The sequence below is a fragment of the Antennarius striatus genome, chromosome 3 (genome assembly GCF_040054535.1).
Source record: "Antennarius striatus isolate MH-2024 chromosome 3, ASM4005453v1, whole genome shotgun sequence".
Classification (NCBI taxonomy): domain Eukaryota; kingdom Metazoa; phylum Chordata; class Actinopteri; order Lophiiformes; family Antennariidae; genus Antennarius; species Antennarius striatus.
This window is the reverse complement of record NC_090778.1, coordinates 23,249,190-23,273,188: the sequence shown is the minus strand read 5'-3', so window position 1 is coordinate 23,273,188 and position 23,999 is coordinate 23,249,190. Positions and strand designations below refer to the sequence as shown.

General features: G+C 39.6%; 3 protein-coding genes across 7 annotated transcripts; 1 reads left to right on the top strand and 2 right to left on the bottom strand.

The window, feature by feature from the left end:
- Positions 1-1,340: 1,340 nt before the first annotated feature.
- kif2a (kinesin family member 2a) lies at positions 1,341-16,037 on the top strand. 5 transcript variants are annotated; one of them, XM_068311683.1, is made up of 21 exons: positions 1,341-1,525; positions 6,568-6,662; positions 6,922-7,044; positions 8,530-8,584; positions 8,861-8,977; positions 10,433-10,533; positions 10,957-11,052; positions 11,136-11,190; positions 11,266-11,428; positions 11,589-11,679; positions 11,801-11,864; positions 11,999-12,090; positions 12,178-12,320; positions 12,526-12,730; positions 12,836-12,946; positions 13,027-13,094; positions 13,384-13,509; positions 14,207-14,354; positions 14,518-14,619; positions 14,885-15,020; positions 15,129-16,037. In XM_068311683.1, exons 1-21 carry the CDS (start codon positions 1,465-1,467, stop codon positions 15,212-15,214), a joined length of 2,238 nt encoding a protein of 745 aa, XP_068167784.1. In that variant the 5' UTR covers positions 1,341-1,464; the 3' UTR covers positions 15,215-16,037. The 5 variants fall into 5 exon arrangements, with proteins under 5 accessions (XP_068167784.1, XP_068167785.1, XP_068167788.1 ...); XM_068311684.1 differs by lacking the exon at positions 13,384-13,509; XM_068311687.1 differs by lacking the exons at positions 14,518-14,619; positions 14,885-15,020; positions 15,129-16,037 and adding an exon at positions 13,793-13,869 and having other exon boundaries at positions 14,207-14,323.
- A 612-nt stretch (positions 16,038-16,649) lies between these two features.
- Positions 16,650-20,983, bottom strand: dimt1l (DIM1 dimethyladenosine transferase 1-like (S. cerevisiae)). Its single transcript, XM_068310668.1, has 12 exons — positions 20,835-20,983; positions 20,437-20,510; positions 20,245-20,331; positions 19,826-19,887; positions 19,501-19,594; positions 19,368-19,417; positions 19,160-19,283; positions 18,950-19,042; positions 18,796-18,860; positions 18,650-18,713; positions 18,460-18,566; positions 16,650-18,365 (listed from the first exon to the last, which is right to left on the bottom strand). Exons 1-12 carry the CDS (start codon positions 20,890-20,892, stop codon positions 18,323-18,325), a joined length of 921 nt encoding a protein of 306 aa, XP_068166769.1. The 5' UTR covers positions 20,893-20,983; the 3' UTR covers positions 16,650-18,322.
- Positions 20,984-21,132: 149 nt separating this feature from the next.
- Positions 21,133-23,700, bottom strand: cenph (centromere protein H). Its single transcript, XM_068311605.1, has 10 exons — positions 23,444-23,700; positions 22,906-23,046; positions 22,655-22,710; positions 22,515-22,560; positions 22,367-22,435; positions 22,189-22,245; positions 22,041-22,104; positions 21,620-21,671; positions 21,347-21,507; positions 21,133-21,237 (listed from the first exon to the last, which is right to left on the bottom strand). The coding sequence occupies exons 2-10, from the start codon at positions 23,025-23,027 to the stop codon at positions 21,145-21,147; spliced, it is 720 nt and encodes a 239-aa protein (XP_068167706.1). The 5' UTR covers positions 23,028-23,046; positions 23,444-23,700; the 3' UTR covers positions 21,133-21,144.
- Between the last annotated feature and the right edge of the window lie 299 nt (positions 23,701-23,999).

Here is a 23,999-nt window from a genome sequence, read left to right as displayed (position 1 = left end):
AAACGGAGCTGCATTGTGTTTTTTTAGATCTGGAGAAAGCTTATGACAGGGTGCCCAGAGAGGAACTGTGGTATTGTATGAGGAAGTCTCGAGTGGCAGACAAGTATGTTAGAGCGGTGCAGGACATGTATGAGGACTGTAAGACAGTGGTGAGGTGTGCTGTAGGTGTAACAGAGGAGTTCAAGGTGGAGGTGGGACTGCATCAGGGATCAGCTCTGAGCCCCTCCTATGATGATGGACAGGCTGACAGACGAGGTTAGACATGAATCTCCATGGACTATGATGTTTGCAGATGACATTGTGATCTGCAGTGAGAGCAGGGAACAGGTGGAGGAGAAGCTAGAGAGGTGGAGGTATGTCCTGGAAAGGAGAGGAATGAAGGTTAGCCGCAGTAAGACAGAGTACATGTGTGTGAATGAGAGGGACCCAAGTGTAAGAGTGAGGTTACAGGGAGAAGAGATCAAGAAGCTAGAGGATTTTAAGTACTCAGGGTCAACAGTCCAGAGCAAAGGAGAGTGTGGAAAAGAGGTGAAGAAGCGTGTACAGGCAGGATGGTACGGGTGGAGGAAAGTGTGAGGTGCGATATGTGATACAAGAGTTTCAGTTAAAATCCATTATTATTGTTGTTATTATTATTATTATTATTATTATTATTATTATTATTGTTATTGTTGTTGTTATTATTATTATTATAAAATGAAAGGAAAGGTGTACAAAACTGTGGTGAGACTAGCGATGTTGTTTGGTCTAGAGACAGTGTCACTGAGGAAAAGACAGGAGACAGAGCTGGAGGTAGTAGAGATGAAGATGCTGAGGTTCTCTCTGGGAGTGACCAGGATAGATAGGATCAGGAATGAGTACATCAGAGGGACAGCACATGTTAGAGGTTTTGGGGATAAAGTCAGAGAGGCCAGACTGAGATGGTTTGGACATGTCCAGAGGAGAGATAGTGAATATATTGGTAGAAGAATGCTGAGTTTTGAGCTGACAGGCAGGAGGCCTAGAGGAAGACCAAAGAGGAGGTTCATGGATGTAGTGAAAGAGGACATGAAGGTAGTTGGTGTGAGAGAAGAGGATGCAGAAGACAGGGTTAGATGGAGGCAACTGATTTGCTGTGGCGACCCCTGAAGGGAAAGCCGAAAGCAAAAGAAGAAGAATCAGAAGTACAGTACTTATTTAATTTTATATTCTATTTCGTCGATGTCGTGTATACTATTGCATTAAATCTAACCGATGTGTTCTGTATTGCGGTAAAGCAGGGGGCCTCATACGAGGGCTTTTAACTTTATTTTGAAAAAGCCGGACCGGATGTGAGTTGCCATTCTTTGTAGCTACGGAATGCTAGCTCATTCTGTTGCCTGCATCTTCCACCCTGACTACTGACTACCAAACACAAGAAGCTGATTTTAGCCGACACGAAAGAAGTCGGTAGTCTTGTTTGTTTTAATTTTAAAGTAATGTAGGATGGCGTCGGTTTTCGGGAAGATTGTTGTTGGTACATATGTGGAGATAAAACGCAGTGATGGCAAGTTTCAATCTTCCTATTCTTTTCCTGTCGCACTGTGCAAAGCTGTGTGTGTGTGTGTGAATCTTTGTTGCTGCGGTGCTGTTGAATAAACTAACCGTTGTTCCCGGCTGCAAAGCGGAACCTTCATGTTCACTGCATGAAAACGGTGGTATTAGCTGTCAGGGCGGACTGCTTCTACGCGGCCAAAACCTTTGAATGAGCGCTAACCATTGTTAGCTAAGTTAGCTGTCGAATTCAGGAGGCATCTTCAGGAGACATGTTAGCCGTGTGTTCATACATGACATTAAACAATTTCACCTGAAAATAAATAAGGTTTAAATAGTAACTGCGGTTAAAAAATTTTAATATTACACAAATTCTTGATTGTAATAAAGAATTGAGATTTAACTAGAGTAGCTTAAATGCTCACGAAGCTAACAATCCGTTCCATAGTGGACATAGCTTTATTAGCTAAACGGCCATCCTTGGCTAATGTTACCGGCTTCATTAATAACGTCACCGTTCCAGTGGAACACAACACAATCCTTTTCGTTTACGAATTGTTTGGTCTCTAGCTTTATTTCATACAATAAAAGTATGTTCGGATTGTTATGCTATATTCGTGAGTTTCGTATTTTTTAAAAGATGTTCACTCAGCTAACGTAGCCAGTGCTTATTATCGACATAAGCGCTGGTTACGTTAGCTGAGATGACCAAATGATCAATCTGTTTAAATCATATTGTAAAACCAGACATGCCATGTGTGGTTATTGATGATAAAATCTATTTTATATTATAATACGTATTAATTTATAATTTTAGTTTATTGTTGTAGCCTTTCTGTAGTAGCTCTTAACTCCTAACGAGGGACTCAATTTTTGGATTATGGTTGTAAATAAAACAATCGCCTTCTTTTGGCATTTAATTACAGCGTGTGGGGAATTGCCCTCAAAAAGAAGCAGGGGTTACAGTACACTAACTTTAGCGCTAGTGCTGGAGGGCTATCTGGTGGGGTGGAGAAAACGAGCAGCTGGTTTTACGAGTCATCTCTGTGAATGAATAAATCTTTTTTTCTGTGGCCATGAAGTTGTAGGGCATTGCTTCAGGGCCAGGCCAACACATCTACTCCTTCAGGAGTAGCTACATCCCGTGTTAGTTCTTTGTAATGAAGCCTTAACAAACAGATAATGATCCGTGTCAATTAAATGCAATGAATGACTATTTACACTAAGGATGTAATGTGTAGGCCTGTATTAATTTGTCAATCCACCTGAAGTTACTGCAATGAACAACATCCTAAAGAAAACTGACAATAGTGGAATATGTTTCTTCAATAACTTTCAAACTAATAATAATATTGATACCAATGTGATTGTAGGCTTTCATGTTTCAAGGAGACTTTTATCAAGGCTTAAATTCTGGTACTGATGCTTTTTTATGCGGAATGACATAGGGAAGGGTTTCCACTGTTTAGGTGTATAAATTTGCATAAACAACTGACATTACATTGTGTTTAGCTTCAACAGCCCCAGGTTGAAATGAGACCTTACATGTCACCTCTGTATCTGTGTTCTTGTCATCCATGACACTTAAATTGCACCTTAGCGCTGGTTAAACAATGACTGACAGTTGGTCAAGATGGGACGACTTGATGCGAAACCCTTTCAACTAAAAGTACTTGACCTCAGGATAGCTTCTTTCCTCAAGTTGTCATTTTGATGACCTCTAAGATAGTGAACTTTATACTGCGACAACATAAAACTGAAATACAGTAATTCACTGCATTGCACTGCTATTTTCCTAAAGTATACTTTTCACTGCACTTCTTATCTTTTGTAGTTTTTATGTTTATTCTGGGGGGGGTTTCACTTGAAATTCCCATCACCTTTCACTTTGTGAGAAAGTTTAATTCAAAAATTCCTTTTGAATTAAAAACTGATTTTGATATTTTTAGTATGTAGTAGCTGAACGTCTAGGTTGATGTGACCAAGATTAAGTTGTGGAGAGGGTCTAAATGACACTTCTGGTTCAGGGCCCGGCTCCAGCCCTTGGTACCTTAAATTCAGAGGAGAGATCTGAAAGGAGGCTCATCCGTTTTCCTGCTGGCTGGTGTTGCATCCAGAGCAGGGATTGCCCTCTCTCGGGGTGGGGGGGGGGGGTGGGGGGGTGGGTTGGTGGGACGGGTTCACATTCAAGCCAGATTCATGCTATTAACCACCACCCCATCTGCGGCAGCCAGCTCCCTCAGTTCTGCCAGGATTCTGATGCTTTCTCTGCCTTTATCCTTTCACATTCATTCCTGTCAACACAGACGTCTTGGAGTAATATGTTGTGCTATTCAGTAGAAGGCTTGCAGTTTTTGATAACTTAATTATTTTCTCCCTGGCTTCACAGTATGTGACTATTAGATTAATATTAAAGGGTTTCCCTGTTATTATTGGGAATTAGTGTTTGTCAAAAAGTGTTATTTAAAGCAGAGCGCTATTGAGACCAGCCGTCTACTGTGCCAGCTTAGTGATTAGGAACTGCATAATTTCTTCCCACCTGTGACATATTGACACAGTTTCATCAATGGATGGTTTTGGTTTTGAAAAGAAAGCAATGCTTCTCTGGCTTTGTTTGTTACGCAGGCTAAGCAGAGCTTTAAGCAATCCGTTTGAAGCCCATTCAACTACTAAGAGATGTCGTCATACCCAGCCACAGGTTTTAGTTTTATTGAATTGGGACACTGGTGTGAATTCAGTTATGGAAAGTCATCAAATCAGCTGTAATTAAAGCCCTCATGTGGAGTGGTCTGATCACACAGTTGAGTATGCCTAGCTTGTCATTATGTCAAGACACATAAGGAGAACGGTAAGGGGTGACATGCTGTTGACATACAATAAGGATGTCACTGTTTGCTGTTGATGCAACAAACATACAAAGTCAAAAGAACTGGGTGAAACTCAATCGCTTCATGTAACATTTATGACTTGTAAAAATATGAGGAGAGATCAGAATGATGAGATGGAGAGTTCGGTTTAACAGCCCCAGGGGATTACACTTTTATTGTTTACATCCTGTTGTACTGTTATTATATGATTGCTCTGTCTCATTCTCCGTGATTCCCACTTAACTGGGCAAAACTAATATCAGTGAAATGCATAGTAAGTGAACCCTTGCCCGAAAGAAAACCTGGGTCTGATTTTATCACAAGAGTTAGAGACTTGAAACATTACGGTCAAGTCATAATGAAGCTGTTCTTGTGTCCCAAAACCCCAATTATTTCACATCTATGTTGAGAATACCGTCTTGAGCAAAGTCATTTTAGTTCAACTAGAAAACCATGAAAGGCTGCAGGGGCAGGTTTTTGTCATTTAGCTCTTATGAAGTTATCTTAAGGAGCATTTATTATCCACATTTATTCAAAGTTTATTCTGTTTTATTTGGTTATATTCTAAAAACAGAACATGGGTATTCAAAAAATTTAACTTCTAAAATAGTTTTGTAAAAAAGTTTCTTTGCTATATATCAGGGAAAGCGTATTGTTAGATATTACTACAGTAATAAAGACTTTAAAACATCAGAATTGCACGGGTGACAAGTTATCTCTACCCGATTTAAGCCTTTGCTGGTTGTCAGTGTGTACAGAAGGTTTCTTGCCAAATCTCACTGTTTTAAGACAGGATTTTGTGCGGATGAACCCATATTAAGGTCAGTGATTGAAATGTTCAACTACCGAGAACACTAAAAGCTCCCTCCTTGTGTTTCTGAATAATGAATACAGGAACATAGTGTTTCCCTGGTTTGTGCTGGGAATTTACAGCACACTCTCACATCCACAAGACAAAGATGGGAGGGCTGAACCAGTTCTTTATTGCTGGTATTACACCGCAGAGCAACAGCAGAACAGAAGGACACCGGATGACAGCAGCTGTGTTCTGTGTTCTCTAATATTAGTAATTCTCTCAAATCAGGCACCTTTAAAACCCAGTTCTTTACAACAGTATCACTTGTATTGACTTTTTAAAGTGGCCCAGTGATGAAACAACACCTCTGCTGATGCCATAACATTTGGAAGTGTTTGCGGAGGAGACTTGTCTGTATTCTTATGGTTGTTTGCTTCATAAGCTGAAATAATGTTAGCTATCCTGTTACAGAATCCACAGGAAAAAATCCAGGATGCTTGCCTGGATCGACGCCCAAATTGAATCCTATCTAGAATGTCCATCTTTGGTGAAATTTACATGCATATAAATTAATCAGTTTTTGTGTAATCCTGCTAACAAACAGACAAACAAACCTAACCAATCACATAACCTTCTTGGTAAAGGTAATTTACAGGTATTATATAGCGTTTTTATGAAGTGTAGAAGACCATTATAACTACTTTCTGAAAGATTTCCATCAGATTTTTTGGCACACTTTTAAAAGCCCTGAAACATTCTTAGTTTTGGCTCATATCTGGGGTATTTGTTTGCCCTTATCTTGCTTTTTATCCCCTGACTGTGAAGCGACAATGACAGATAGTCATCCATGTGTTGGCCTTTTCCTACATCCAGAGTAATTTTTTGTACTCACCAACTAAACACACTCATTTCACTAATCATTCAGCGTACATTAACTATGACAAGCAGTTGTAAATTTATTCTGAATTTTATACAAATTTTAATGTGTGGTTACGTGTAGTTTTAGGTGACCCTAGAGGGTTGGTCATTTTGTCTGGTGCATTTCTAACCAAGCTTGTATTTTGGCTTCACCATTATAATTAACCACAATAATTAATTATACCTTTAAATATTTAGATTTTCTTATCACTTTTTTTTTTTTGTTTTCAATGGGATGAAGATAAATTCAAGGCGACTCTTAATTTTGCTTGTCTTCACCATAAACATGTATTCAAAATAATGTCCACGACTTTGGGCTGACCAAGGGGGATGGAGTCTTTGTTGTGTATGCTGATGTGTTTTGTTGTTCAGTTCTTTGTGTTGTCAGGGAATACATCTCCTTTAGATGAGTCTTGTTAATTTAAACCTGCATATTTAATGTTTGTGTTTCTTTTGTCTATGACACTTTTGCAGGACGTATACACCAGGCCATGGTGACCTCACTCAACGAGTACAATGAGAGTGTCACAGTGGAGTGGATAGAAAATGGAGACACAAAAGGGAAAGAGGTAAACAATCAGTGTGTGTGTGTGTGTGTGTGTGTGTGTGTGTGTGTGTTTGTGTAAAAATACTATGTTGTATGTTGTTAACAGAAGGACTGTGTTTAAAGTTAATGATATCCACTCATTTTGACCCCACTGAGGCTAATTACTGAGGTTAGTTACACTGTATTCTTGTAATGAATGTTTTTTATATTATAGTTTATATATTTTGCATGTCGTCTCTTTTTGAATATAAACTGTTTGTATTAAAACTCTTTCCGGACAGATTGACTTGGAGAGCATATTTGCACTTAATCCAGATGTGGCTCCAGATGAAGAAATCGCCCCCAGTCCAGAGACTCCGCCTCCACCTACACCCACATGTGTGAAGGTCAACAAAATTGCAAAGGTGAGTATTGGTATGATGCAACATCTGGAAACAAAGAGGTGATTTGGACTGCTTAAATATAAATGAAGTGTTTTCCTTTTGATTCTCTCCCTTAATATGAGCTGTTTAGTATTTTCAGGTAAACATTGAAATGATTTTAACAAATCTTACGGTTTTGCTGTCAATCGTCTTTTCAATTTTCAATATAAAACATGTATCCTGTTGCATCATCCTCACAATAAGATTAGACATGGCCTGACAACCTGTTGGCCTTCTTGTAGATGAGAGGATTGACAGTTTCATTGTGGACGCTGGTGGTAATAAAGAGGCCTCAGTACTCAGCACTAATCTGATTCTCTGGCCGTCTATTTCTGTATCTTTACATAACACAGGTAGCAGTTAGAAGAGGTTGATTTTGAAACAGGGAAACAAGGATGGTTTTTTTTTCTCAGATCCTTACACTTACTTTTTAAACTGCTAAGGAATATCGTAACTATAATTTCTTTTAAAGATCCTAGAATACCTTTTTTTGCCCATGAAAAAAGAGGATGTCTTTTGACTAGACCCTTTAGTCCAACATGGATCTCACAGGCTTAATGTACAGATGTAATGAGCTTTACTAAACTGTTATATGCCTTCCCAATGTAACTTCAATTTAAAATGCAGTTTAAAGATTAGGACTGGGATGATTTTCTTATCTCCTTGATTACCAATGCAATCCATAGATACAGATTTAAATCAGAAGTGACTATGGAATGAAAGAATAGATAAAGAGACACTGACCTCCCTGAACTTACGCTACACAAAAGGAGCTTTTCTGCTGCACTTTTGCCTCTTGGGGGAAGTCATTGCTGTTTTAGGTGGTGAACAGGATGTAAATAGACAGAGTATTGAGTGATATCCTACTTCACACGGTTGTTTAAAGCTGTTTAAAGCTGAGGTTTGTTGGTCACATGATTTTGTTAGTTACTGTCACAAACATTAGTGTCTGGTTGAATATAACCACTGGCCTCTTTAGAATGAACTGAGTGGTAACTGATGTTTGTGCACTCATGTTTCAACTGCCTTTTTTCATTTTATGAACATAACATTAACTATTAGTCAAAGTCATAGTCAACTTTATTGTCAAATGTACCATATATGCACAACATACAGCACAGATTAAATTAGAGTCCTCGGATCCACAGGCAGTAAAAAAAAATCCGAAAGAACCGCTCTAGTGGGAGAGAGGAGAAACTGTGTGTGCACGCACCGCCATCCTATCCTATCCCAATAGGCAACAGAACCCTCCAGAGTAAGCATAAGCGACAGTAGCGGGTAAAACGTCCCTCATTGAGAAAGAAACTCCGGGCAGGAACCAGACTCTGGAGGGCGGTCATCCACCTATTAGAAACCTGATTCTCCTTAACTTCTGGAGTTCAGGTCAACTCTGACCTGATGGACCACCAACATTTCCCTACACTGGAAGAAACCTCGTCTAACTCAAGCTTGTGGTTTTTCCTACAGAATCGTCGGACAATAGCACCCCCTAAGAATGACACTCCGTCCAGAGATAATCGAGGTTTGTTTCCTTCAGTTCTTCATGAATTGCTTCGATATCGTTTCATAAAATATAATCTTTAATTGTCTTGAAAATTAGCTTAATATAAATAAAAACAATGGCCTGTACATGTTAGACACATCAGGTAGCAATGTTAACTCTCTAGCTTTCCATAAATATTCCATCACATTTTATTTCAGTCTAGTAAAGGCGAAAGGTTCTGAACTGATTTCTCATAATTGTGTTCAAACTGTCTGGTATATGTGTGTCTGTGTATTTGTGATTTTACTTTTGCAGTGATTCCAACGAGGGCCAGACCAACACAATCGCAGCAGCCAGAGCCTGCACCACCGCCTCCATCCCAGCCGCCGGCACAGCCCACAATAGCTCAGACACAGCAGCAGCTCCAGAATGGTAACGTGATCAAAACATGAACTCGCTTTTCAAATAATCAAAGTTGCAATCTTTGTCAGATAATGGTACTTTTTGTCAGTGTGTAGTGAAAATAGCTTCTCTTTTTAACTATTTGCAATGAATTCAGTTAAACCAGTTGCAGAAACAATCAAGTGATTATGTAATGATCAATGTATGTGAATGTTTTTGTTGACCACATACGTACATCACAGAATCCTCACATCAGCTGATATCCAGAAGGGAGTTCGGACGGCTTTGTATGTATCACCTGCATGTTTCCCCTGTGCTTAATACTTGATGGTGATTCTAATAGAGCTCCCGAATCTGAATCTGTCCTGAAGTTTTAAGACTGTACAACCAACGTGTCTTCCAGATCAGCTTTAGAGTTGTGGTGTGGTGGTGAAGTAGCACAGAGGCAATCCAGCCAGCAGACAGGCTGTCTGGGTATTAGAGTGAAACATGTTTGTGCTGCTGTTGGACTGAGTTCGCTTTTTCCTGTCTGATTTCTGTTGAGTCATTCGTGGAAAAGCCTCTTTTGCTCTGTGGTGCCCATCAATGTCCAGATGGGAAACCCTTTTCCTTGGTCTCCATTCCCTCTGTATGGCGACCATATGTCGACCCCATCCTCACCCCTCAGTTCCTGTGAGATCCAAAAATATTAATGGGTCTGGATCCTCACTTCTATTACCTTGTCCTAGTGCTAACCCAGCTCATCATCTCCTCCCAGATTAAAGCAGATTATTAATCCCTCTGCTGCTCTGTTGGTCTGGGTTCTTAGGGACTGAAGCCAGCAGGAGGCTGGGACCGTATCGCTGGCTTTCAGAAACGCTTTGCAGTGGAAAGTAGTTAATCAGATGAACAGTACTTTTATGAATTTTGTATCGAAGCTTAATTTTAGTCAGATTTGTTAACCAATGTTCTCTTTATTTTTATAACTAATCTGTTGTAATTTGATATCAAAAATACTAATCTGGGTGCACTGTCCTGGGGATTTTGGAATAACCTGGTTTGATTGCAACGTTTCTAATCATACAATCATCTGTTGATTTTCTTTTTTGTAGAAATTACAGCAATATAAGGCATGTATCCTGTTACCCATCCCCCATTGAGTTTTTTTCCAAGATTCAGATAATAAACATAACTGAGAAGAGCTGCTTTGAGACACACTCTAAAGACCTCTTGTTGTTCATGTAGAGAAAGCAACTACTGTTAAAGTGAACACACTGTGTGCCAGCCGCTACATCCTTCTGTTCAGCTTTGCTGGAAATAGCCCAAGGTCTGCTTTCTGTATGAAAGACGAGTGAGAAAACGAAAGGCCTGAGTGAGAAAGATACTGTTCCAACCAGCAGACCAGACAAGGAAAACAGAAGAAAGATGGACTTTCTTTCAAAGAAAACCTATTGGCGTATTCCGTGATCTTTAGCTAAGTTTCTATTTCTCTCGTACATATGTCAGCGAGGAGGAAATCCAACTGCGTAAAGGAGGTGGAGAAGCTCCAGGAGAAGAGGGAGAGGCGTCGGCTTCAGCAGCAGGAGCTGAGAGAGAAGAGAGCTCAGGTATATGTCTATTATTTCTTCTGTCCTCCCTCATCACCAAGGTATGTTCACTGAATCTTATTGAAAGATAGCCAAAAAAATGATCTTTTCTGTGAATCAGCTGGTGTATGAGTTTTGGGGTTTTTGCAGCATAAGTGTATCAAATCAGATTTTTTGAAAGGTCTCTGTAAAGTGTTCTATTTAGATTCAGTCAGCTGCCATGTTTCTCATTCCTGTGGACAGATATTTAAAATTTTACCTTCTTTTTCTTCCATATTTAATTCTAATGCTGAGTGCGACTTCTATTATGCTGAGTTCTTTTGTTCCATGTGAATCAGGCTTGTCACTGGGTCCTGAGGTGACAACCAAAAATGGATCTCGGGATCAAATCAGAATGAAGCAGTGAGGCTTTAATACAGTTTGTCTCCCTTTCACCTCCTTCAGGAGGTAGACACCACCATCCCAAATTACGAGATCATGTACATGATTCGAGATTTCCGAGCCAGTCTGGACTACAGGCCCCTGACCACCGCAGATCTAGTGAGGAGACTCTTCTTCTGGAATCATTGTCAGATGTCAACCCTTTGCAACAATATAATGTGATGCTCTGTTGTGTGTTCCAGATCGAGGAACACAGAATATGTGTTTGTGTAAGGAAACGTCCACTCAACAAGAAAGGTAAAGTCTTCTGTTGGTAAGCATGTTTTGGACTAATCAGATCAAAGTGTTGATTGTCTGCCTTTCGTATACCAGAGCTCTCCATGAAGGACTTGGACGTCATTACTATTCCCAGTAAGGATGTGGTGATGGTCCATGAACCGAAGCAGAAGGTGGACCTCACTCGTTTCCTGGAGAACCAGACCTTCCGCTTTGACTATGCCTTTGATGACAGCTCTACCAATGAGATGGTTTACAGGTTTGTAAACAGAACACGGCAACGAGCAAGCCACATGTGCTCATATGTTACAAAAGTTACACCTGAAGAGTCAATGTGAGGATTTTAAAATGTTGTCGAAAACGTTGTTTTTTTCATTGCTTTGAAGAATCATAAACGACTGTTCTGTCTTATATTACAGGTTTACTGCCAGACCTCTAGTGGAGACCATCTTTGAGAGGGGTATGGCCACCTGCTTTGCATATGGACAAACAGGCAGTGGCAAAACACACGTGAGTTACACCTTTTTTTTTTCTTTTCTCATATTAACCTTGCCTTCAATTCCGAAGATAGTTCACTCAGCTTCAAGTATCTGCAGTAATCACTTATATTGTGTTAAATATTGTATTTTAGACAATGGGTGGAGATTTCTCTGGAAAAAACCAAGACTGCTCTAAAGGAATTTATGCCTTAGCTGGTATGTGAGTTTGATATGTTGAGTGCAGCTCCAATAAAATATGGTTATTGTATTATTATTGTTATTGTTATTATTATTATTATTATAGGTTTGGTTTTCTCTATATTCTGTTTCTTTTTTTCTTCTTCATTCAGCTCGGGATGTCTTTCTCATGTTGAAGAAACCCAACTACAAAAAGCTGGACCTTCAAGTTTACTCAACCTTCTTTGAAATCTACAGTGGAAAAGTAACTTCAATTTAAGCTTTGGGGTTTTTTTTTCTTTTTTCCCCACTTAAAGAAGTCTTAATCAATACTCTATTTATTCATTGTTAGGTGTTTGATCTGCTGAATCGTAAAGCCAAGCTGAGGGTGCTGGAGGACGGGAAGCAGCAAGTGCAGGTTGTGGGTCTCCAGGAGAAGGAGGTCAAGTGCACAGAGGATGTTTTAAAACTGATAGAGGTCGGCAACAGCTGCAGGTACACCCCCACGCACTATTTTTGTGATTCTTGTTAGTGGTTCAGTTCAAACATGATTTGTTTAGCCATGTTATGAATCTGCACTATATGACTCCTGCTGCCACCATCTTGATATAAACCCGTTGTAGACTACAACATCACGCTTGTCTTGTTCTTGCCACTTGGTTTTTCCCCAATGTTTCTGTCTCCTTCGTGTCACTCCCAGAACATCGGGGCAGACGTCTGCCAATGCCCATTCTTCTCGCAGCCACGCCGTATTTCAGATCATTCTCCGGAGGAAGGGAAAGATGCACGGCAAGTTCTCCCTCATCGACCTCGCAGGGAATGAAAGAGGGGCCGATACTTCGAGCGCCGACCGTCAGACCCGTTTGGAGGGAGCCGAGATCAACAAAAGCCTGCTGGCCCTGAAGGTTTGTGTCATGGCTCCGTTTTAAATACACTTCTGACACATCAGCTGAATTTTCGGTTTGTTTTTCCTATTTGTCACTGCGTATTGTGTCATCGTCTTGTTTCAGGAGTGCATCCGGGCTCTTGGTCGTAACAAACCCCACACACCATTCAGAGCTAGTAAGCTCACCCAGGTCTTAAGAGACTCCTTCATTGGGGAGAATTCACGCACATGCATGGTCAGTTGTTCAGATCAATCACTAGAACAGCTCCATTACATGCTTACATCTTCTGACTGGTATTTTATTTCTCTACACAGATTGCAACGATCTCTCCTGGTATGACGTCTTGTGAGAATACCCTCAACACACTTCGCTACGCCAATAGGTGGGAATGTGTTTCTGTGGTCCAGTTGTTTTGGACTTATTTGGATAATACGCTGATGTTTGGAAAACAAACTGAATATGTAACAATATGAAATCATAACTCTTTTAATTCCACTGTAATATCAAGAGGCTTCATTAGACTGAATTAGATGCACAGGTCTTGTGATTGTTAATGTCTCTATGCACTCTGGGTATTTCTGCCTGACTCTCTTGTATTCCTTCTTTCTCCTCTTCCTTTCCCGTCTTCTCTCCTGCCCTCTGCTCCTTTGTGTTCTGGTGCTGCTGTGTAGAGTGAAGGAGTTTGGGATTAGCCCGTCAGACATCCCCTTCTCCCAGAGTGGTCATGGGAGTCGCCCTGACCACTCGCCCACCAATACCTTTGAGTATGATGACTTTGCTGCTACCTCTCCCTGCAGGTCAAACACTCCCCAAAGCACAGCTCGGCACTTGTATACACACACAAAACACACACACGTGTTCCCATGCTCCAACCAAGTCTCAATTACATACTGATGTACATCCATGACCTCATTTCAGTAGCTTTCATTCACTTCATGGTTAAAAATCCTTCGCTGTCGTCTTGTCTTTACTTTTCACTTGCATGAAGCATCGTTTTTCATTTTCTTCTCCTGCTCTGTGTCTTGTTTTCATTTTGATTTTTGTGCTGCTTGATTCTCACTTTTGTCTCCTTTCGATTAGACTTTACATTCCAGGATTGCACCAGTACCATTTGTTGTCACAAGAACTGAATACTTCTATTTGTGTGCTTGTCGTTAGTGAGTAATTATCAAGGTTAGATTATGTTGTTTGTGTCATTTCACTTGCTTTTCTGTAGTCCATCTCTCTACCCCGCTGGATCTGATAGTGTTCAGTCATGGAACATCGCAAGTTGTTTGTACCTTTTTTGATTATTTTGAGTATCCCTTCATTATTTTTCAGAATATTATCCGATTGTTGTGCATTGTTGAAGGAAATGAGCCAATGTTGTCATCTTTTCCAAAGCATGATGTCATGATTCCACCACCGTGCTGTTTTTAACTATGTTAGTCCATTAGTTCATGTGATTCCCAGAATAAAACAATCTCCTGACCTGCTCCATATCTTTCTCTTCAGGGTGAAGGAACTGACGGTTGATCCCAATCAAGTGGTGGAGGGGGGTCGACCCAACATCCACACTGTCAATCAACTAGAGCTTCTTGACGAGGAGTGGTTGAGCATCTCACCACAAAGGGACGACCTCAAGCTGCTCTGTGAGCAGAATGTGAGTACCTCACCTAGTTTCAAACACTTGAAGGACTTTTTTTGTTTCTTGTGCCTCAGAAATGACCTTGATGGTAGCAGTGATCTCAGAAACACTCCTAACATCCAGAGTATTTGTTGTTGGTGAAAAATGTCAAAGTGTTCATTGTCAATCCTGTGAATAGGAGGAGGAAGTGTCTCCACAGCTCTTCACCTTCCATGAGGCAGTGTCCCAGTTAGTGGAGATGGAGGAGCAAGTTTTGGAGGACCACCGAGCTGTTTTCCAGGTAGCAAAACACGCCACTTAAAATACTTTAAGCTTCTTTTTGGACTTTGTTTCTTTGCAGAAATAACCATATGTAGACTTAAAAACATTAAAGTTTAAAACCCGAGATCAAATATATACTGTACCAGTCAAAACACAGCTTTCAGTTTACTTGAATTGAAAGGTGAATTCAGTAAGGAATGATTTTGATCACTGTTACTTAACATCACTTTTTTGTTTCTGCTGGTGATTGATATGCACTTGTATTGTGTCTCCTCTCTAAACAGGAATCTATCCGGTGGCTGGAGGATGAAAAAGTGCTTTTGGAAATGACAGAGGAGGTGGATTATGACGTGGAGTCATACGCCACTCAATTGGAACAGATCCTAGACCAGAAAATAGAAATTCTCACTGAACTCCGAGGTTTGACTCGAGCACAGACGGTGCTAACAGCACAGCATCGATGTCTCCAGTAAACACCACTCTCTTTTTATTGATATTGTCTTTTCCTCTCCATCCTTTCTTCCACAGATAAAGTGAAGTCATTCCGCTCTGCTCTTCAGGAGGAGGAACAAGCCAGTCAGCAGATCAACCCCAAGAGGCCACGTGCGCTTTAGACGCTGAAGAGGTTTAAAGTTACACCTGCAGAAACATAACCACTATTTGTTTGGCACAACTCTGCCTGGCAAATGAACAGGACTGACATTTATCGACCGACTCCAGGAATTTCATTTTTTTTAATGTCTCCTAATAAAACTGGCTGTTTACTCACTCTCATTACAAATTGTTTGAAAGTGAATAGTTTCCTTCTCTTTTTCGTAGTTTTTTCAAGGAGAGCTTTGTTTCCTCTCGGTTGTTCTTAAGTTATTTTCTTTTATACTTGGTTGTTCTTCTTTGTTCTAAACAGGACATGACCCGATTTCTGGAGAAGTCTTCATTCAACATGTGTTGATCTGCACTAAAAACAGTTTTTTTCATTTTTGGCCGTTCTGGTTTACATGTCTGCATGTGCACTCTAATAGTACGCTACTATCCTCTTTTCTTGTGCTTTTGAGTCCTCTGTTGGGATTGTAAAGTCATACCTCATGAGTGATCTTTCTTGTCCCTCCTCCTTAGAAAATTCACCATTGTGGAAGAAGTCTTTAAAAACACTGAGCTTCTTCCTTTTGACTTTTTTTCTTGTGCCTCTGAGAGGTTCTTACATGTAGTTTGCTTCAGTTTGTGCCATGTCATTCTAAGTGGCAACTGACTTAAAACTCTTATTTAATGTAAAACATTTTTCCACCCCTCTTTAACACTTTGTTATAAAAATGAAACTAGGAAAAACTTATTAATAAATGTATAGTGAAGCCAACTGATCTACCATTGGTTATGTTGATCAGCGTTTGCACCAGATGTAATGCTGGGTAAAACAATAAAGATTCATGTGTTTCCTTTGGATGACTTGTGTGCTATTGAGATGTGTAAATATTTTAAGTTTCCTTTTTCTACTGCCTTTTAGAAGACAATTTGTGTTACATAGAAACCATATAGTGACTGCATTGAAGTCACTGAATCACTTCAACCCATGACCAGCTTCCTGTCCTACATAAGGTACAAAGTTCATCCCGTGGGCTTTGATGCTGGCACACAATGCTGTTATTTCAAGGCATAATAAAAACCTGAAAACCTTAACTGCAATTGCAAAGTTTAGAAATCTATTTAATGTTGGACCAGACTGCAGTTGTCCACTGTGATCATTAGGAGGCAGTGGTAAACTTCCCGCTTTAGCCGGAAGTAACGCGTGCAATACTTCCGGTGTTGATTTTCAAAATAAATTCCCCAGCGTGTAAGCGTAGTTACGTCCTGTGACCGCTAGAGGGATCTAAAGCCTTCGGTTGATTAATAACTAGGAGCAATGTGTTGCATGTTGCTCTTCATTGCCTGCTCAAGAAGAGCAGCCATAGCAAGAGGGATTTAACAATCACTTTTAATACACTATAAGATTTTACCGATGGAAATAATACGTTCACATTTTCTAATCCACGGATTGATATGAGGCCACAAAAATAATCCAGGCAATATATTTCTCATTTTCCCAACGCTGTAATTTTTATTCCAAATTGAATACTCATGACTCCACAAGAGTTTTTAGCTGAAGTGTTCTCACGTATTCAGTGACGCCCTGATGTAATTAATGTGACAAATGTGTACTTGATGGGTTGTTGGTGCAAAACATAAGGAATTAGACCAATCGCCAGCGGAATTAACTGTGACATCAGCTTTTACCCATTTACAATCAGGTCCTTTCAAAACTCCCCAAAAGAACTACAGTACTTAGCAGATTGACACGTAAAGTCTGTGAAATTCGTAATTCAACAAAACCCAACGGAACTGAAGACGCCTCTTGGATGGGAGGTGAAACGTCTTCAAGGACCTATCGAAGAATCCAGTGGATTTATTTAAACAACTTTGGATCATCATGACCTGGATGAACGAGAGCCTTCATAGACATGTTGTAGTTGGAAGTTATTACCACCAGGGGTCACGGGCGAGTCAATGACGGAAGAATAAATTACACACAACTACCATTTCCGGTTACTATTTGACTTTCAGAATAAATTTTCGACATATTGCGAAGTAGTTACATATTTCTACCGCCAGAGGGAGTGTTACCGTGTGATAGAACAAGTTCAGGGTTACATTTGCGTTCTTTCAATATGCAGCCTTTTTCACCATAAACTCCTTGGTACCAAAACCGGCTGCAATTAACCAAAGTGGGAGCTCGCAGGGAAATCTAAATGAAGGGGAATAGAGCTAAAATGATAAATAATTGTAACCATTCATTTTCTAAATCTGCTTCTTCTGCTATCACAGGTCAAAGGTGTGCTGAAGCCCATCAAAGTTGACAGGTGGAGTGAGGCAGGAGACACTCCAGGTGTGATGCCGGTGCACAGTGGAGTCACATGTAGACAAACAACCACGCATGCACTCACCTACAGGTAATTGGAAGCTGGCCAATTCGCCTGAAGTGCATGTTTTTGGATGTGGGAGGAAGCAGCTGGGAGAGAACTCACACAGACACGGGGAGAACATGCTGACTCCCACAAAGCAGGACTCGAACCCTGCCATGCTATACGGCGACAGCATGGCAACTTGTTATGTGTTCATGATGTAATAATGATATATTACATCATAATTATATATATAATTATGTAATTATATATAATTATGTAATTATGTAATTGCTTACAGAAACCAAATGAGATTATGCTAAAAAAAAAAAGTGTGACTAACTTGTGGTTAGTTCATTTCTAGAAACTGCACACAATCCAACATTTACACTTGTTGAATATGTACACTTGTGTGACAAGGTGATTTTGTTATTTGTAAATAAATTGTGGGTTGTTATAGGATGAGAAGACTCAAGTGCAGATCGGTTCCAATCAATCCACACATAGCAGCAGCCACTTGAACAACCACTAGTCTTTCCAGCTGAAAAAAATATTCAGGCCATGCATGTCAAGTTCATCATAGGAAAATAGCAAACTCAGTATGAGTTTTTTTAATGTGTTCTCCATTATCCTTAATGGAATTAACCTGCAAAATATCCAGTTCTTCCAACCAAAGCTCCAGCAGATCAATCAGTCAATTGATTTATTTGCACTCTTCGCATAACTCTGCTCCTTTTCCATCAATGAATCAGGGACTCAAATAGGACTGTCCTTTTTGGTTCTCTCCACTGTTTAAGAAAAGTGGATCCCTGCAGAATTGAATGCATGAAGCAGTCTGCAAATATAGACAAAAAAAAAGTCATTTCTGAAATTTAATGAGAAACAAACTAAAAACAGATTGAAGTCTAATTAGTAGATATTCAACTTACACCATGAAGTCATCAATGTCCATGGACCTGGCTCTCTTCTCATGAAAACTACTCTCCTGTAAAACACTCTCAATCTTCTTACTGATACTAAAGTCTGCTTGGACGTCCTGTCAAGATGGAGCACAATACTTTAGATTTAAACGGAGTGATGTGCGACATATCGGCATGTAAAAAGTACACTGTGACTCACCAGATTGTGTACAGAGCAGTGAATTCTGTAGTTTTTCTCCAGCAGCTGTTCCACTGCAGTGGACCTGAAAATAAAAACCTACATGACACTTCTGACAGAACAGACTTGATTTAAAGTGATAGTATTTGAGGCAGGCAGGTCCTTACTTGAAGGCTGCACTGAGGGTTTTGTTTTTCCTGACGAATGCTATTCTGACAAGGCCATCCCACTCCTTTTAGAAGAGAAACATAACGGTCTTTATCTATAGGTCCTCATTGGATCAATTGTTATTTCCCAACTAATAATAGAGTCAGACTTCACCTGGAAGTTAACTGGTGGTGGAGGATTTTTTGGTTCTATCCTGACAACGCTTGACTCCACTTTTGGAGGAGGACGGAAATTATTTTTCCCTACCTGATAGAGGGGGAAACAAAAAAACTCAAAGCTAGAGCACCACTGCAAAACTTTTACGGAAAAATAAACCATCTAAAGACACTCACTGGTGCCGCATCAAGATGGTAATACACCAACCTTCATGAGATGGTCTACCCGAGCTAGCAGTTGTGTATTGATGGACAACCTGCAGTACAGCTTGTCTCCGGGGGAAGCGACCAGCCGCATCGCAAACTCTCTCTGGAACATCAACACGGCACACCTGAACAAATGTCAAACATGAACACAATGTTAAATCCTGTACATATAATGAAGTAAAACAAAAAATACTCCAGTGGCAGCTCACCTGAAGAAAGGTCGGTGCAGCAAGAGCTTGAAGACAAATGGTGAAGAAATCTGTATTGAAAAACAAATTCATCAATAGCTGAGACTGAGTGATGACATCAAGTGTGTGCAAAGTGGAGGAAAAACTGCTTTACCTGGTACGGTAGATTAGCCACGCAGACATCAAAAAACGGCAGATCTGTTTTTAGCACATCTCCGACTAATATTTGAAGTTTGGTTTGCATGGGTCTGTTAGGAGACATAAGATTCTTTATATTACAGTACTTCATATGAAAGTGCAAGACCAAGTTATGGTGCTGCTGGTGTTATGCTGCAGGTGTTATGCAATGGTGGCATAACAATGCCACCATTGTTATGTCAGTGTAAATTAAGGTGCCACAGAGAGAGACTTTCCAAGCTGCTTCATTGAATGATCCCATTGTAAAAAAAACAGCAGATACGCGGCACGGTGCCACTCACGTGCACTGTACTCTTTTCTGAAGTTCAGCCACTAATCTGCAGTCCAACTCACAGGCCACCACCTGCAAAGATTGAGGACAGTTTAAATCCCCGGCAACATCGCTGGGATCTCATGTGGGAAAGAAACTTCATTATTCTTATGTGTCTTTAAATTTCATTAAAATGTGAAAGGACATCAACAGCATGACAAAAATATAAAATTATACTTTCTTAGAGATTATGAAAGGCAATATTCCAGTTCTACTGCAACTAAATTGAAACAGCAAGACACTAAACTTAATTTTTTTTAAATTATTTTGCTGTCTTGTCACAAAATCAGTTAAATATCTTCTTTATAGCTTGAGTTTCCTCATAGGCGTGAGTACCTTCAGCTTCTTCTGTTAACAAAAACTACCAAAAACAGTTTCTGGAGCTTTCACCTTCTTGGCTTTTTCCAGCAGCTTGACTGTCATGTTACCAGTACCGGGTCCCACCTCCAGAACCACATCTGTTGGCCTCAAAGCAGCCTGACAACACAGCCGCAGAGCACAATACACGAAGATCGGTGTCAGTAACTCACTCATACATGAACTTTCTTACTACTATGGAAAATAAAAGGTGAATAACAGTACCTTCTCAATAATCCCATTTACGACCAGCGGATTCTTCAGGATGTGCTGACCGATACCGGTGTTGAACATGATGCCTGCAGCGGGGTTAGACATGCAAACGAGTTTCTGTCTGAGAAAACAACTTGCTGAATGTACATTTCCATGAGTGTTTGCCAGTTCGAATTCATCGCGTTATGTTGTTTTCTGTTTGTGTTTACCATTTGTGTCACGGAACAGGAATTAGCACAGGCCCCGGTTCCGAATCCTACTATTAATGTGTTTGAATACGGTAACAAACCAAGATGAACACAAATCTGGTTACAGCGTTTAAACGATCAAAAATAACTAAGTTTCAGTGTCTATTTTCTTCAAAGAGCTAGCATCGCTTGTTGTCATGCTAACGGTAATCGCTGACACACCTTGGTTTTTGACCTCTTGATGCTGCCTGCTTTTCTTCTCCGTCTTTACCTTCGGCATTATTGTATTTATTTCGTTTTAAGACCCACAAAATGTAACTTTAGAACACTTCTCAGTCCTGGTTGTGTACACACGTGTGGCACCTTCTCTTCTTCACTGACAGGAAGTGAGGTAGTGCACAAGTATCCACTTCAGGTATGCTGCCCCCTAATGGTAACGACTGTCCTCTTCAATGAGATGGCACTCAAACATTTTTTTTGATTATTTATTAAGGAATAAAACAGAAAAACAGTAACAAAATGGATCTCTTTTCTAGTCAGAATAAGGAAGTTCCTCCAGCGTCATCGCAATGTCTCGAATTTTAGGATCATCCATCCAGTTGACTTTACAGGCCAGGATTATGCCCTGAAAATAGGTTCATTAACAAAGTTTCAGTTAATTTCATTGTGTGCATGAAGTATTTCAGAATACCATACTGACGTATAAAGTACGTGACAAGTAGTGATCAATCTACCCTGAGGACGTTCTGTGTCATGACAGCCATCTTTTTATATTTCTCTAGGTTTGCCAGGCCTTTTTCCAAAGCAGCCTTGTACTTCTCTGTATCCGGATGTTGTTTCTTAGACATCAACTCTTCCATCTCTTTCAGTTTCTCACGTGTAAGCCGCTTCATCTCTACAGACATACACACACACACAAAAAATAAGAAAATCTTTCCAAAAACTCAATTGTACAAAACTAAAACCTTTTTATAATTTTTTTTTTTTGTTTAAACAGCATTACTTACCAAGCCTTTTCTTTTGTAGTTCTGTAATTTCGTCTTGCAGATCTCTTGATTCCTGTTTAAAATCAAACAAATGCAATAGCAATAACGGAATTAGGCAAAACACTGTTTCTGTTTAACTCAATTCAACAGGCAAATGTGGCTTACTCCACTCAAATTCATCCATTAACTGTAAACAAATCTATATTCACTGGCCATCAGGGACACTGGGGTGGTATTATTCTTGCCTGAGTGTTTACAAATTTATCAATTAATTTATTAGCAGATGGAATGTTTCTGAACTACTAAAAGTACCTTTCCATTAAGCCTTGCAATTCTGTGTCTGCAGGGCTATACAGACACCGCATACGTAGTAGAAACTTAATACCATTTCATCATCTGATTCTGAAGACAAACACAAAATGCACAAGAAAATGGGACTTACTTGCTGAAGTTGTTTTATGTTTGTACAGAGAGTCATGCAGCGTTCACTCACTGCTTTCAAGGAACTGAGGAAAACATTGTAAATCACAACCATTAAAATCATGACAATAGATGTGTCAGTTGTTGCAATATGTGGTGCTTTAACATACTCTGCCTCTGAATCATTCTCTTTCAGTTTTTCACCAATAGCATGCCACATCTGCATTCTGAAAGATACCAGTTAAAATAATATTCAATCAGAAGTTACCAAACTCTAAAGACTTATGCTTCTGCATATAATAGAGTCATGAATCCAGCAGTCATGTCTAAGGATAAGGTACTGTTTACCTGTGAAGTGTCAGCGTGCTGTTAAAGATAATGGTCTTGACTCTCTCCAACTCACTGACATAATCTGGCCTGCAACATTTAAAGAAATATGTTGAAGGTACACATTCTGAAAATAACCGAAAATCTTGAGATACTTTAAAACACTCACAAGTCTCTCTCAGCTTCAGATAGACCGTCAGATCTCTTACTTTGTCCTGTTGCATTAAAGTTTATATTTACTTGTTGGATATTTTTATTGACTTAATGAAAATACAATACTACGGAAATAATAAATGAAGATATATGTACCTGCAAGAAGCTGTACGGCCATCTCAAAGCACTGGTTGGACATCTGATGCTTGATTCTGAAAAGACAATAATTTGAGCAATCATGGAGATTTTATGTGTTGTGCCAACAGATATAGCTCTTCTTTTGGTGCTTAATTCTATTGAATGAAAATGATTTAACACTGCTTTGGGAGTTTAATTCACCAGATTAACCAGCATTGAGTCATTGACTGGAAATGAAATAATGAAATGATGTGATGTGATGGTAAAACCTTAGCATATCTGCAAGGGAGGTATCCTTCTGTCCAGCAGAATTGTCAGAATCAGACCCTTTGCTTAGTGCCACAGCCTCCACCATGTGGTTGAGGTTCTCCATGTTGCCAGGTGAGTCCATCACATTTGAGTGTAGGTATCTGGAGGGAGGAGTCAACCAAAACCAGTGAGGCATTATAATAACACTGCATTTCAAGTAAACAAATTTCATCGAGAGTTCACTCTAATAAGCAAAGTGAATTTAAGCACCAAAAGCAATTGCTTCTGCAGAATAATACCAGTTTTAATACTATATACAGTATATTAAAAGATAAATGCAAACCTAATATTTGTGTGTTATTTTCATATGAAGCAAAAAACTCTGCACATAAACGTAGCTGTAGTTTTTAAATCTAGTGGTAATACTTGGGTTAAACCACATCTGATAATTCAGTTTAAACAAAAACAATCATACAACAGTTTAGATTTAACCATTTCATTCTGTTCAGACGGTTTTGAATAATTACCCACAAACTAGGATAATATGAAGAATCTCACCTCGTTAAATCCAAGGTTTCGTTAAAGACAATCGAAATGAATGGCAGCCCTTGACGATATTGATGACAGAACACTGTTGTCTGATTGTTGATGGTACATTACACTACAACGATTAAATGTTCATTATACTACAACGAATAAATTTTAACAGTAACTTTACAAAAGCTCTGTCACACATAAAGTTCCTTTTACTATCAACAAAAACTCCAGAACATCACTTTTAATTGCGATGTAAAATCAGTCCGCTGGCTTGTTGACTTCCGGTTTCAGTTAGAAACCCCCGCCAGGAAGTGACGTCATACAATAGTCACTTTTACTGGAACTACAGCGCCCCCTGAAGGCTTTACATAAAGAAAGGAAATGTTACAGCTGCAACACCGAAAATAATCCTGTTTTTATCAAATGTAGATGTTGAAAATATAGATTCAACATTGGTGTATCTTTTTTATCTTTTTTTTGTTGAAAGCAGCCTACATTCTTCTGCCTGTAACTAAAGAATAGAAAACAGTATCCCAAGATAACAAAGAGATATAATCTCTCCAGTGTGTCCTGGGTC

What these genes read in the sequence shown, in the direction of transcription:
- cenph (XM_068311605.1), bottom strand. Translation starts at nt 23,027, where the DNA reads ATGGACTCACCTGGCAACATGGAGAACCTCAACCACATGGTGGAGGCT. An exon ending in TCCCTTGCAGATATGCTAAG is followed by an intron (nt 22,711 to 22,905) that starts GTTTTACCATCA and finishes TTGTCTTTTCAG; the next exon opens with AATCAAGCATCAGATGTCCA. An exon ending in GAGAATGATTCAGAGGCAGA is followed by an intron (nt 22,105 to 22,188) that starts GTATGTTAAAGC and finishes TGTTTTCCTCAG; the next exon opens with TTCCTTGAAAGCAGTGAGTG.
- dimt1l (XM_068310668.1), bottom strand. Translation starts at nt 20,892, where the DNA reads ATGCCGAAGGTAAAGACGGAGAAGAAAAGCAGGCAGCATCAAGAGGTC. An exon ending in GGGTAGACCATCTCATGAAG is followed by an intron (nt 19,043 to 19,159) that starts GTTGGTGTATTA and finishes CCCCTCTATCAG; the next exon opens with GTAGGGAAAAATAATTTCCG. An exon ending in CACCACCAGTTAACTTCCAG is followed by an intron (nt 18,861 to 18,949) that starts GTGAAGTCTGAC and finishes CTCTTCTAAAAG; the next exon opens with GAGTGGGATGGCCTTGTCAG.
- kif2a (XM_068311683.1), top strand. Translation starts at nt 1,465, where the DNA reads ATGGCGTCGGTTTTCGGGAAGATTGTTGTTGGTACATATGTGGAGATA. An exon ending in ACCACCGAGCTGTTTTCCAG is followed by an intron (nt 14,620 to 14,884) that starts GTAGCAAAACAC and finishes CTCTCTAAACAG; the next exon opens with GAATCTATCCGGTGGCTGGA. An exon ending in AATTCTCACTGAACTCCGAG is followed by an intron (nt 15,021 to 15,128) that starts GTTTGACTCGAG and finishes TTTCTTCCACAG; the next exon opens with ATAAAGTGAAGTCATTCCGC.